We start from the raw sequence: 13,502 nt of genomic DNA, 5'->3' as shown, positions 1-13,502 counted from the left end.
TTCCTGGCCTCACAGAATCCCAGAATGGTTTGGCTTGGAGGAGACTTTGAACCTCTTCTCCTTCCAACTACTACCATGGGCAGGGACACCTTCCACTGTCCCAGGCTGCTCCAAGCCCTGTCCAGCCTGGCCTTGGACACTTCCAGGGATCCAGGGGCAGTCACAGCTCCTCTGGGCACCCTGTGCCAGGGCCTCCCCACCCTCAGAATAAAGAATTTCATAATAATATCTTATCTAACCCAGAAAAAAAAAAAAAAATCAGGGAAAAAAATCAGGATAATCACCATCTGGAGAGCAGGCAGAGCAGATTTGTGTAACCATAGCTGAAGGCTTTTCAAGGCAAGACTTTGACTTGCCTTAAACTGAGGTGTATTTAGGCACATCATTTAAAAAAAAATTACCAAGTTGACGTGGTGAGTTAGTGTCACCTCCCTGTTCCTGGACATATTGTATGTTGTATCAGTCAGGTTTTAGCCTCAGGTAATCCACATTTCTCCCTCCAGGTGTCCTGTCAACCCTTTAGAGCCTGGTAGCTTATTTAAACTGAAAGAGGGGAGGTTTATATCAGATATCAGGGAGAAATTCTTTACTGTGAAAGGTGGTGAGGCAGGATGAAGTCACAAAAACCAGCTGGGAGCTGGCACAGCCGTTATTGGAAGGTGAAGGTACATATCAAGGCATGATCTCCCACAAAGCATGAGCAATGTTTCAGCACTGGTTAATCCAAGTGGGTGACATGACTGTGGCTGCTGGCTGTCCTCTTCAGTCCAGCTCCCCATTCTCCACTTTAGGGCTGGGGTATCAGGGTGATGTCACAGAGCAGCTGCTGCTGGAATTCGACATTGTTCAGTTGATAAAATGACTTCCCTCACTGTCATGCAGCTGCTTTGTGTGTTTGATCTATGCTTGGGCTTGGCCCTCAGCCAGAGCACTGCTGGAGGAGGGCTGAGGCTCTATTTCTTTTATTATCATTGACAAAAGCTGATAGAGAGCCTTTGGTGCTGGTGGGGAGAACAGAAAACTCCTCCTTTTGTGCTTTCCCCCACATCTGACTGTGCCCAGCCACCTCACAGCTCTCTGTGCCCTTTCAGATCACTCAGCTGAGCTTATTTCTGCTGTAAGAACCTTAAAACATTGGCTCTTGCACCAGCTCAGCTGCTCTCTCTCACCTGGAATTTCTGCCCCGTGCTCTGTCCCATGACCAGCTGGTTTGTCGTTAAACCAATTCTAGAAGGATTCCTCTTGAGGCCTTTTACTCCAGCCTGGCCTTGACCACTTCCAGGGGTGGGACAGCCACAGCTTCTCTGGACAATTTGTGTTAGGGCCTCACCACCCTCACAGAGAAGAATTTCTTCCTAAATTCCCATCTAAACCTACTTTCATCATAAACTCTTATTTCTCCTTTCTGTTTTTTTCCCCTCTTAAGAACCCACCATACCCTTCAAGGCAAAACTGAAGGATCTTGAAGTGAAGGAGAAGGAATCTGCCACCTTCCAGTGTGAAGTGCCCGTTCCTGGGACTGAGACAGCTTGGTTCAAGGAGGAGACCAAGCTCCAGCAGAGCAAGAAGTACAACATCGAGGAGGAGGGCACCTACCGCCGGCTCACCGTCCAGAACGTCACCACGGACGACGATGCTGTTTACATCTGTGAGATGAAGGAAGGGAGCAGGACCATTGCAGAGCTGTCTGTCCAAGGTAAGAAAGGCTCTCTGTATTTCAGATTGGTCAAAAGCGTGCGATTCACATGTGAGACTCCAGATTTGACCTTGTGAGCAGAATTTACCCCGTCTGTGTTGGCACTGAAGAGGAGCAGAGTCCCTTATGGTGTGAAAATGTGGTCAGTGGGTCCCTGGGGCTCCTGCCAGGGTGTCTCTGGACACAGGGCCACGCAGCAGGGACAGACTGTGTTGCACAAGATGTCACCCAGTGGGAACCCACCCTGAAAGAAACTTCCTTCACCTCCAGTCTGGCCATGTAGACTTCTCTTTGATGCCTTGGGGTGTTTACCTGAAACAGGCTAGACAAGATAAAGTGAATAAAAGTGGGTATTTATTAAAGGCCCTCAGTGGGAACACCTTGGGCAGTCAAAAGCCTCTGAGGGGCTACACCCAAGGCAGGCTGACAACAGCCATGAGTTTTCATATTTTTATAAGTTTGGTCCATTTACATACCAGAGGTCAATCCTCCTATTACAGCTTCAGGTAGTGAAGCCATTTACCACAAGTTTGCCCCTTCAATTCACTGTTTGCATCCCTCAGGACCTGAGACAGTGAGGTGCCCTTGAGCTTCAGGCCTAGAGAGGAACTGTTTTGTCTGAATAAAACGGGAGAACAGCGGCTGACAGGCTGTGGAGTTTGAGTTCTATACTAAAGCAGTACAGGGTCTGAGAAATATAAAAGCTAAATCCTGAGGTATCACCTTAACATGACCCCAAGCATCAGATGCATCCCCTGGCACTGTCACACACATCTTGTCTGGTGCCCAGCAAACAGAGTGGTGACTCCTGTCCAGGAGTGGTGCTGACCACAATGGAAAGGGAGTTTAGCAGCTGTGGTGTGTGGCCAGATGTGGGGTGCAGGCTGCAGTCAACACCAGCATGGTTGAGATTGGAAAACGCATCCAAGCTCCAGATCCCTGGCAGCTGGAGCTCCTCTCTGGAGTTTGGAAAGGGGACAAGGAAAGGACAAAGTGTGGATGGCCATGTCCAGGTGTCCTGAGTCTGGTGGTTCAGACTGAGGTGGGAGCAGGGTATTTGGGAATGGTGTGGGTGTCTCTCAGTGAGTAGACACAAACCCCAGAGCTGCAGGCACTGGAGACTGCCACTGTAACAGGATTGATCTTGTCCTGACTCCTTTGAAACCTGAGCATACACCCAATGAAACCAGAAGGAGTTCTTCATATATAAACTGCTACAAGACAGATGTGTGATGTGCATCCTCATGCAAATTCATTTTTGTACCACCAGTAAGGAGCTGGAAGTACACAGAGGTGGATGCAGAAAGGGAAATTAAGTCCAGAGACTTGGGAGAGTTCAGAGAGACATCTTTTTGTTGCACCTTCCACTAGGTCTGGACCAGCCCACCCCTGTGTGTTTGGTCCCAGTAGGACAGCTGGTATTTCTTTCACTTGTTTGTGCTATAATGGTATGTTCCATCCAAAAGAGAGTGACTGAGCCAGGTGGAGCTCTCTGGAGGGAAAGGAGGCAGAGCCTTCCTGGGGGAGCCTTGTGCCTGCCCTGGGAGCAGATTGGAGAGAGCAAGGTGGGGATGGGACAATGTGAGAGCTTGGCTGGAGGTAAAGGGCTGTGGGATGAGGACACTGCTGAGGGCAGAGTGGTCAAGGAGGAGGATAAGCAGAGAATCAAGTTTAGAATCTTGTGGTGAAACCTGTGCCAGATCTGTTATTTCATGAGGGAGTTCAGCATTGCTGTTCATTAAACAGATCCAGGTGTGATCTGCATGGGTAAAGCCTCTGTCACTTCTCAGGGACTGCTCTGGAGCTGGAGCCAGTCACCACTGGTCACTTGGGGTGGTCTCCTTCTGGTTTTCCCAATCTTTTGTGAATACTCGCATCTTATAGCTTTGAGGTTATCCTAGTAGGTCATGGTAATAACAGTCACTTGGAAAGGACATAAATTCATTCAATGTGAATTTCTGTGTTGGCACTAAGAAGAAACCTGAGATTTTCAGTGTCTTTCTCATTAATTCAAGTAATGTCTGTGTCTGCCATGTTGGTTATGTGACTTGCTTTGATGGAGGTGAAATCCTAAAGGCAGAGGAAAGACCTGTCTGGCTTAAGACTGACCTACTTCAGCAAAGTTTTAATTTAAATTCCCAGCATATGTTGGCAATGAAAGCTGTCAAATCTGTTCCCATGCAAGGCTATGCATATTTTGTGTTTACCCAGCAACTAGCTCTGCTTGGTAGACAAGAAACCTGAGTGACTGCAGTCAAAAAAGATTGGCTTTTTTCTCTTTGAAGGCCAAAATTATTCCTTGGGGTCGTCTGTTCTATGTGACCCAGAGCTCTGGAATTTGTTTTCAGGTGTCTGCATGGTGTCTATGATGTTTTGATTGGGTGTGAACTATTCCTGTTTCAGTCTGGACGATCCAGCATTGCCAAAGCTTTTAATATCTGCCATTTGCTGACTATGGCTATTCTGTTATTTGAAGGGAACATCATCAAAAAACTTCCACGGAAAACTGCTGTCTTCATCAACGACACAGCCACCTTCTGCGTGGAGCTGGACAACGACTGCCAGAACATCCGGTGGCTGAAAAACAAAGAAGAAGTGAAACCCAGCGACCGAATCTCCATCACGCGCTCCGGCAAGCAGCACACCATGACCATCCGGGAGTGTAAGATGGAAGATGCTGGTGAGATCGCCTTCCTGGCCGATGAAAGCAGGACTTCCACCCAGTTCACTGTGACCAGTAAGCTTCTCTTTTGTTTGGCCTTGGTGTTGTGTCTTCTCATGGCTGCTCCCGTGGCAACATTGTTGTTTCAAGTGCCGCCGTGATAATTTTGGTGTCCAAAGCCAGCTGAAGGTTGGATGTCTGCCACAAAAAGCCAACAGCCTGACCGTGAATGTTATGAGATGTTTGGAGGGATCAAAACAGAGAGGATATCTGTAAAGTCACGGAATGGATTGGGTTGGATGGGATCATCTCATTCCACCTCATGCCAAGGGCAGGGACATTTTTCATTAGACCAAGATTGTCCAGGGATGGAGCATCCATGGTTTATTTGGATAAAAGCAGTGCTGGGGAAAGAACATAGCACAAATGTATCTTACTTGACAGAGCAGTAGCAGCTGGTGCAACATCATCAAGACTGGACCTGAAATTAAATTTTGGTGAAGTTGCCTAATTTTATTTGGCATTATTTTGATGACAGTGCATTTCCCAGGCAAAATCTGCGTTATTTAATTCAAAAATACATGTGATTTCTGGCTCTGTTGCAGTTCTAGTTCATATATGAACAAATCATCCACTCCAGTCACAATTCGTGAAGATTAATTCTTTTCTCCCACCACTACAATCGGTCAGTGCCAAAAAGGAATCTTTTATTTAAAAGATATATAACTGCTGTGTTATCTAAACTTAGTTTGGCCATTTTGATGCCACTGAATTAAAATGAGGAAAAAATAAGGAAACTGTCACGTTTGCCTTTGTGACAGTTTTTAAGGTGCTTGTAAAACTGTAACATCCAAACAAGCACCTATGCAATGGGAACAGTAAAGCCGAGTTTGATTTCAGACTCTGCTGTTTAAATGATGAAGAAAGTGTTGATTCATGGAATAAAAATTATAAGAAGCTGCCTTCCTGCAAACAGGTATTGCTGAAGAAAATATTGCACTACCATTTCTGATGGCAAGGTCAAGAGATTTCCTTCCAGGGCTTAGTGTTCAGCTTAATGTTACCCTAATGGGACCTTTGACATCTGTGACCAGGAGTTACTGACAGGCTGGTAACTGTGCACCCCAAAACACTTCTGTGTCTATTTATGTAAGGAAGGAAAAGCGTATCGCGTTGAGATTTCCTATTTTTACACTTTGTGCATATCAAATTTACTGCTTGGAGAATCCTGTGTACTATGTCCACGTATTTTTCAATTAGGTGGGTGAGATTGGTGTTGGCTGTTCTGATATCTTTTATAATGTACAGGCAATATTTGTGTGTTATTTGTCGTCTTACGTTGTTACCACGCCCGTTTTAAAGATGGGGAAACTGAGGCAGAAAGGAGATCACTTGTCCCAGAGCTCAGTTTTTAGTTTAGACTCATCAACAGACTCCATCTACAGTCAGGAATTCTTGAGTATGCCCACTGTGTGATTGTTTCACCCTCCTCCCACACCTTCTTTGAGTTGGATTCATTGCTCCTGAGTGTGCTGCTCATGGGATCACATGGAGTGATCAGCTGGAGTTCGGTTGACTGACTTAACCCAGACACCTTTCAGATTGCCAAAATTAAATGAAATTAATCCTGTGCCAGGTCAGTAGAGGTGTAACTAGAGCACATCAGATAATTCCTCTTGACCATATCAGTGGCAGCACATAGTGAATAATCCTGATGGCACTTGGGCCTTCTCTAAAGGCTTCAAGAGGAATGAAAGGGTGAAAATAAATATTCATTATGCAAATACCTGCAGGAACATGTTTGTAAGCTCAGGCTCCATAAAAAAGCCACACCTCCTCAATAGTAGGTTCTCATGGTGAGGACACATCTTTGTCATTTCCTTTTGAAGTTAATTCCCCAATCTCAAAAGCTGGTTCTGCATAAATTAGTAAAACAAAAATCCCAAATGATATCACTCTTGGGAGACAAAGTTACAATTTCTGAGTGGGGGTAGCATAAAATTCAGGAGCAGGACAGATACCCAGATGAAAGAGGCTGCAGAGAACATTCAAGCCTATGTGACAAGCTGAGTTCTCCATAACTCTTAAAAGATTTGAACATCTGATGGTTTTACCCATCTTCCGAGTGAAAATAAGAAGCTGTGTGTTGGTTGGCATTGTCCAGGAGCAGTGAAGGGCAGAAGTGTGGGTCTGTATCCAGCACTGAAGATTTAAGTCTAAAAAATATTTGTTGAAGACTCTCTGATTGTGTTGACAGTTTTAATATTGTTTAGAAATCACATATGTTTACCTGTGTAATACAAGTATTGGACATCAAAGTTTGGATTTGATCCTGGATGATGACAGTTCTGTGATCTTTATGTGAAGCAGGCACAGAGCATCTTCCATTCATTCTCTTGCTTCTCCATCTCACATCTCTTTTATGGAGGTTTATTAAGCAAGATGAACTTTTAGTCCAGTGTAAGCTATTTGGCGTTTCCACTCTGATGTAACACACTGCTCTGCTTTGTTTTATTTCTTTCCATTGTGCAGCTCCCAAAAAACCTCCCACCCAACCCCCAGCTGACCCTGTGATGAAAAATAAAACAGAAACCTCAGTGACACTGGCATGGTCCCCTCCGAGGATGGACCGGCCCATTCCAGTCGACGGATACATCGTGGAGCGCAAGAAACTCACCGGCTTCACCTGGGTGAGGTGCCACGAGTCCCACGTCCCCGGCCCCGAGCTCACCGTGAGCAACCTCCCAGAAGAGGCTGACTACCAGTTCAGAGTGTCCGCGGTCAACGCCTACGGACAGAGCCCCTACCTGGAGTTCCCTGGGAGCTTGCACCTCGGTGAGCACAAAACCGGCACAAAACAGGGCGTTTGGACACGTGGGTGTTTTGAAAACATTTCCCTTGACCTTAAGGGTGGAGCAATAGCCCAGAAAATCCTCTTTGCCTTCACTTCTGTTTCTCCTGCTGCAAGTCAATCACCGGCCTTCACCAGAGGGAGGAAGGAAAAAGTCCAAGACCGCCCCAGGGATGGTGGTGGGGTTTCTGTGGTAGGGCTGTGGGTGTGTTTATATTCCAATATCCCACATCAGGCTGTGGGAGAGGCAGAGCTCCCTGCTATGCACCTTAAACCTGTAAATGCTTCTTCTGCACCTGCAATGAAAAGAAAAATTGGGATGTTCTTATGGTATATTTTCAATATGTAGACATGACATATTGATCTTGCACCTAGAGAATATTTATGGGTGATCAAACCATCATGAAAACCAAGTTCCAGCCAGTCTCTCTTCAATCTAATAGTTTCTAGAAGAAATCCAGGGGTTTTGCTTTATTTCTAGGGTACCAATGTGCCCATAGAATCATTGGGTGAAATGGGATTTCTTCCTTTGAATCGCTGCACTAGAAAATATCTGTGCAGATGTTGAAAACCCACACAAACTTTGATCATAACGTGCCTTGTAATTGTGTCATCCTTGTCCTCACTGTCTGAACATACCTGTATTGTCCTAGAATATTTAGAACTGACTCTTAGGGATATCTAGAAATCCCTCCTTCTGAAATCTAAGAATAATACTGACTATTCAATGAATAGCACATTTGTAGGGGACTTGGGTGTTTCTGGCCTATGCCTTTACACGTTTTAGGGATAAAGAAAATCCGTAAAATATGTCTGTTTTTCTAGACCTGCAAAAATAAGATTCTGGAGGTCAGTTACCTTCAACTGAAGGAAACAAATCCTTTAGACCATACATGCATTTCCTTCAGTGCATGAGAATTGTATAAGGCTGCGTTAATTTATTCTCATGTTAATTTATTCTCATGCTCTCATGCTGTGTGCCCTGACAATTTGGTTCCTGAGATGAGGTATCCTCCAGCATGACAGTCTCATTCTCAGAGGTGTGTTCTTCCCTAGAACCTGTCCTGGCTGTGAAAAACCCCCTGACAACAGCTGAAGTTGCACCTGGAGGGGATGCCCTGTTCACTGTTGATCTGACCAAGACATGTTCCGGCACTTGGTACCTGAATGGCAAAGTCTTACAGGAAAGTGAGACCCACATCATTAACAGAACCCACACCACTCACACCCTGGTCATAAAAAATGTCACCAAGAAAGATGATGGGGCAGAAGTGAAATTTGTTGCTAGTGACGTTGAGACCAGCACCAAGATGAGAGTGAGAGGTATTTATTGTCATTGCTATCCATTCTTCTCCAAGTCAAGGGGTGGTTGCTGGGACCTGAGGGCTAAAACTGGGGCTGGAGGCTTTCCTTGGTCTGTGGGAAGCACCTGAGGTTGTGTCATGTGGTTAATGTGTGTCCTGGCAATGACCTCACATGACAGCTCAGAGTGAGCTGATCTGGCCAGCTGGTGGTGTCTGAACTAGATTGCTTCACATCAGCTCAGGAATTTCTGTCAAATTGATAGCGTTCACCACTATCTGTCAGTGGATTCTGTCACCAAATCTGCCATTAATTTACCTTTGTTGTAATTTCAGCTCTAGGTCTGGCCGATCTCTTTGACTGTAATAATATTTCAAAAGTAAAAGAGCATTCATTGCTAACAAAGCTCTTCTTGTAGATTTTCTAGTCTGTCATGTGTGGGATATACAAGTTAGTATGCTGGAACTTGATTAAAGATCAATGTTTCCTCTATGAAATGACAGTAACATCTGTACCTACCATATTGCAGGGCAAAACACAATGAATTCAGAATGAATCCTTTATTCTGGAAGGATGTGTCTGGCTCAGGAGAAGATCTCTGCAGAAACATGTTTAGAATATTATTTATCAGTAGAAAAAAATGTGTTGTTTTTCTTTCTTCTTAGTCGTTCTGGCAATAAAAACAGATCATGTTTTCTGAACTGGGAAAGAATGCACAGAATTGACATGAATGTGAGGGCAGGAACAGGACCTAATACCGTCAGAGATCTCACAGACTACAGCAGATCCGTATCAGGGATGAGTTGTTACCATGTATCTTGAAATAACAAAGCCTCTTGTCCTGGCAGGAGCTGCAGTGAGATTCACCAACAAGACCAAAGACGTAGAAAAAGTCTCCACTCGGCTGAGGGAGGAAGCCAAACTCCAAGCTGAGCTTTCAGACACAGAGGCCACCGTGAAGTGGATGAAAGATGGGAAGGAGCTCAAGGCCAGTGAAAAATACGAGTTCCAAATTGTGGGGAAGAGGCACATCCTGAAAATCCGCAGCGCTGCCGAGGAGGACGCTGGAGTCTATGAGTGTGTCTGTGAAGGGGATAAAATGCTCTACCAGCTCTCAGTGAAAGGTGAGTGACTGCCTGGGAATGCTCTGCACTGGTGATGTTCCTGCCCTAAACTGATGGAGTCATCAAGGCACACAAAGGGAGTGCTCCAGAGGGAGTCTGGTGATTGCCCATCAACATCCAGCCTTGGTGATGTGGTCCCACAGCAGGGCTGGGGAGAAAATACAGCATCTGGCAAAGTGGTAAGAGCTGTGCTTTCACTCCAGTTGGCATCTTGATATTCCAGGGAATTTGGTGTAATTTGGTGAGGGCGAGTGGTGGGTTGGGAAAAGTGATCCTGGGATGAAGAAATCCAGCCCCAGGGGCAGGACATGACACAGGATCCCCTCTCTGTCCCACACTTGCTGTGTGACATCAGGCAAGTCACTGAAGAGAGACTTCAGCTCTGATTAAGGTTCTGATTGTACAAGATCATCTTGGCATTGTGGGATTTGGTTTTTGCTGGGTTTTTTTTTTTTTGGCTTTTTTTATTTTGTTTTGGGTTTTTCATTATTATTTTTAACATTTGAGGATATTTTTTGTTCTTTTCTGTCAATACTGGGGTGGATACGACTAGACCTTTCCAGGGCTTAACCCCTTCCTGTTTACAAGGTGTTCAGATGTGTAGAAAAAACACCAAGATGGCACTTTATTTTGAGATTTCTTGAACCAGCACTGTTTTACAGCTGCCCTATTTTTTTGGCTATTCTTCCCTTTATGGCAGTCTCTACCTTTACCATTAAACCAACAGCATTAAACCTCCTTCTTGAAAACCTTCCCATCTGTGCAAGATTTTATGAATTAGAGCAAAGTTGTGTCCGCCTTGCAAGGGACCAGGTTTTGCCTAAAAGCACCATTCTCTCCCCAGACTGTTCCTCACGTGGATCATCTGCTGAGGTTCAGAGCACACAGTCTCACTCCAGGCCACTCCAGCCTGTTGTCAGACTCTGACAGTGAGGGAGAACCAAAAACTCCCAAACAACCTTTTTTAGCGTTAGAGAATCAAGGCATCACTTTATTTCTGCCCAGGATGTGCACCAAGTTGTGCAAAGAAAATCATTCCATCACAGGTTATCCTTACTAGATTTTTGACATACTGTCAACACCTGGAGAAACGAGTTGGTTCAATGCTCATTAGTCCCAAATTATGCAGTTCTTAGTATTTGGTTTGCTATTGGTTATTGATCCCTTTTCCTTCAGTGCTAATTAGGGTCTCATTCTTCGCTCTCTCGTTGATCTTTTCTGACACCAGGTGTCTCTGACCATGCCAGGGTGATGTCTGGAGCTGATGTTCATTAATGGTCATTAATGGTTGTTATCTTTTTTATATCTTCTGCGCTACCCCCAGTCTGTTGAGATGTTAAGCTCGTCAGGCCCCGAGTGGTGATACAGTCCTTTGAAAAGAAACTTCAATTCCTTTCCCCCTAGGCAAGGGCGAACAAAACCTCTGACTAAAGTTATATAAAAAATGTTAAGCTTTGTATCATTTCCATCAAGACTGGGGGGATTTCAGTGCCTATTTCTCTTTGAACTGGCAAGTTCACTCTGTAAAGCCATTTGATTTCCATGTTTTGTCCCACAGCTCACTCCTGCCTTCCTCCCAGCTATGATCACACTGTTTCTGCACAGAGGGAGTCTGAGGGGTTTCATCATCATCTTCTGGCACCTCACCCTCCTTGGTCTCTGTAGATACAACAAAGCTTGAGAATATAATGGGTTTTTTTCAAACTTGAAACAACTTGTTTGGTTGTTTCAAAGAGCAAACTTGAGAGAGTGGAAAAAAATTTAAAATGTAATTTAATCTAAATATAGAGGAATTTCTGTCTACAATTTGCACCTGCTCTTACCTTTGATTTTTTTCTCTCTTGCTCTTCCTCTTTAGCATCATTTTTCATGCTGTCAGTTCTACCCACATTTAATTGAATTACTTGGTGGATGCTTCCATGTGTTTATCACTGTGGTGTGGCTACCAAATGAGTGATCAATGTTATTATTTTAAAACCTGCATTGACAGGCTGTGATTTTCCAGCATTTCCAACAATTTAAATGTCTGCTGTTTACAGCTTGGTTCCTGGAGAATCACCTTTGCTACCTCTCACCCCTGTGGGATGAGCCTCAAAAATGCTCTATCACCATTTTACCTCCCTTTATTGCCACCTTTTATCAGCCACGGGGAGCTGGGAATCATTTGAGGAGCAGGTCAGCTGTAAATGGCACACAGGCATCACGTGCACTGCCATGGCCACCGTGTCACTGCCTGGGCCTCCTGGCCAAACCAGCCAGAATGGCACTTGCCATTTATCACCACAGTCCCTGCACTGCCCTGAGCTCCACGTGCCAGGCACCCTCTGACATGTGGCCTTCTGTGGTGACAAGGGACATCTGAGACGCCTCCTTTGGGCTGCTCTGGTTGTTGTTTTCACTCTGGTTTTCTGAGGGAGGGAAAAGGGATTGAATGAACTCGTGTCCCTCTTCTTCCTCCCACTACTTTGAACCTGTGGATTGAGTTTCAGTAATGCTGGGGAAGGAATGTCTTAGTAGTGGCCATCCCTTTTCCCTTTTCCCTTTTCCCTTTTCCCTTTTCCCTTTTCCCTTTTCCCTTTTCCCTTTTCCCTTTTCCCTTTTCCCTTTTCCCTTTTCCCTTTTCCCTTTTCCCTTTTCCCTTTTCCCTTTTCCCTTTTCCCTTTTCCCTTTTCCCTTTTTTTCCCTTTTCCCTTTTCCCTTTTTTTTTCCCTTTTCCCTTTTTTTTCCCTTTTCCCTTTTTTTTCCCTTTTTTTCCCTTTTTTTTCCCTTTTTTTCCCTTTTTTTTCCCTTTTTTCCCTTTTTTTCCCCTTTTTTTTCCCTTTTTTTTCCCTTTTTTTTCCCTTTTTTTTCCTTTTTTTTCCCTTTTTTTTTCCCTTTTTTTTCCCCTTTTTTTCCCTTTTTTTCCCCTTTTTTTTCTTTTTCCCTTTTTTTCCCTTTTTTTTCCCTTTTTTTTCCCTTTTTTTTTTCCCTTTTTTTTCCCTTTTCCCTTTTCCCTTTTCCCTTTTCCCTTTTCCCTTTTCCCTTTTCCCTTTTCCCTTTTTTTCCCTTTTCCCTTTTCCCTTTTTTTTCCCTTTTCCCTTTTTTTTCCCTTTTCCCTTTTTTTTCCCTTTTTTTCCCTTTTTTTCCCTTTTTTTTCCCTTTTTTTTTCCCTTTTTTTTCCCTTTTTTTCCCCTTTTTTTTCCCTTTTTTTTCCCTTTTTTTTCCTTTTTTTTCCCTTTTTTTTCCCCTTTTTTTTCCCCTTTTTTTCCCTTTTTTTTCCCTTTTTTTTCTTTTTCCCTTTTTTTCCCTTTTTTTTCCCTTTTTTTTCCCTTTTTTTTTCCCTTTTTTTTCCCTTTTTTTTCCCTTTTCCCTTTTCCCTTTTCCCTTTTCCCTTTTCCCTTTTCCCTTTTCCCTTTTCCCTTTTCCCTTTTCCCTTTTCCCTTTTCCCTTTCCCCTTTTCCCTTTTCCCTTTTCCCTTTCCCCTTTCCCCTTTCCCTTTCCCCTTTCCCCTTTCCCCTTTCCCCAAAGGCCAGTGGGACTGTGGTTTCAGTTTCGATATTGGCGTGGGTTTGATCTTTAGCTTTGAGGCAATTGGTGACTCAATTATTTCACTCCATGTTAATATGATGCCAGATTTATTGTTTATTTTCTATGCTCCAGTTAATTTCCAGGAATAAATTTCTTTTCATTTTGGTCCTATGAGATATCCATACAGATTATTAGTTTTATGTAATTTAAATTATCTAGGTTATATTTTAACCTCTTTTAGAGACAATTTATTTGCCAGCTGGTTACAATACAATGATTAAATAACCTTCCTGGCTTTACCTCCTGTTTATTTCTTTCTTCATGTCTCTTTAAAATGTTATTTTAAAGCTCTGTATCCTG

At 44.0% G+C, this 13,502-nt stretch overlaps 1 protein-coding gene across 5 annotated transcripts in view; it reads left to right on the top strand.

The window, feature by feature from the left end:
• OBSCN (obscurin, cytoskeletal calmodulin and titin-interacting RhoGEF) overlaps window positions 1–13,502 on the top strand; it is a 173,886-nt gene that overhangs the window by 13,428 nt on the left and 146,956 nt on the right. For all 5 annotated transcript variants that reach the window (XM_086867180.1, XM_086867170.1, XM_086867200.1 and 2 more), the window contains exons 3-7: window positions 1,427–1,696; window positions 4,173–4,433; window positions 6,891–7,193; window positions 8,266–8,532; window positions 9,360–9,635. In XM_086867180.1, the coding sequence (XP_086723306.1) occupies window positions 1,427–1,696; window positions 4,173–4,433; window positions 6,891–7,193; window positions 8,266–8,532; window positions 9,360–9,635 (1,377 nt within the window). The remainder of the gene's footprint in view (window positions 1–1,426; window positions 1,697–4,172; window positions 4,434–6,890; window positions 7,194–8,265; window positions 8,533–9,359; window positions 9,636–13,502) is intronic.

Source organism: Cyanistes caeruleus, chromosome 1 (genome assembly GCF_971803275.1).
Source record: "Cyanistes caeruleus chromosome 1, bCyaCae1.hap1.1, whole genome shotgun sequence".
NCBI classification, from domain to species: domain Eukaryota; kingdom Metazoa; phylum Chordata; class Aves; order Passeriformes; family Paridae; genus Cyanistes; species Cyanistes caeruleus.
Note: the sequence above shows the minus strand (reverse complement) of the source record. Positions and strands in the feature narration are given on the sequence as shown.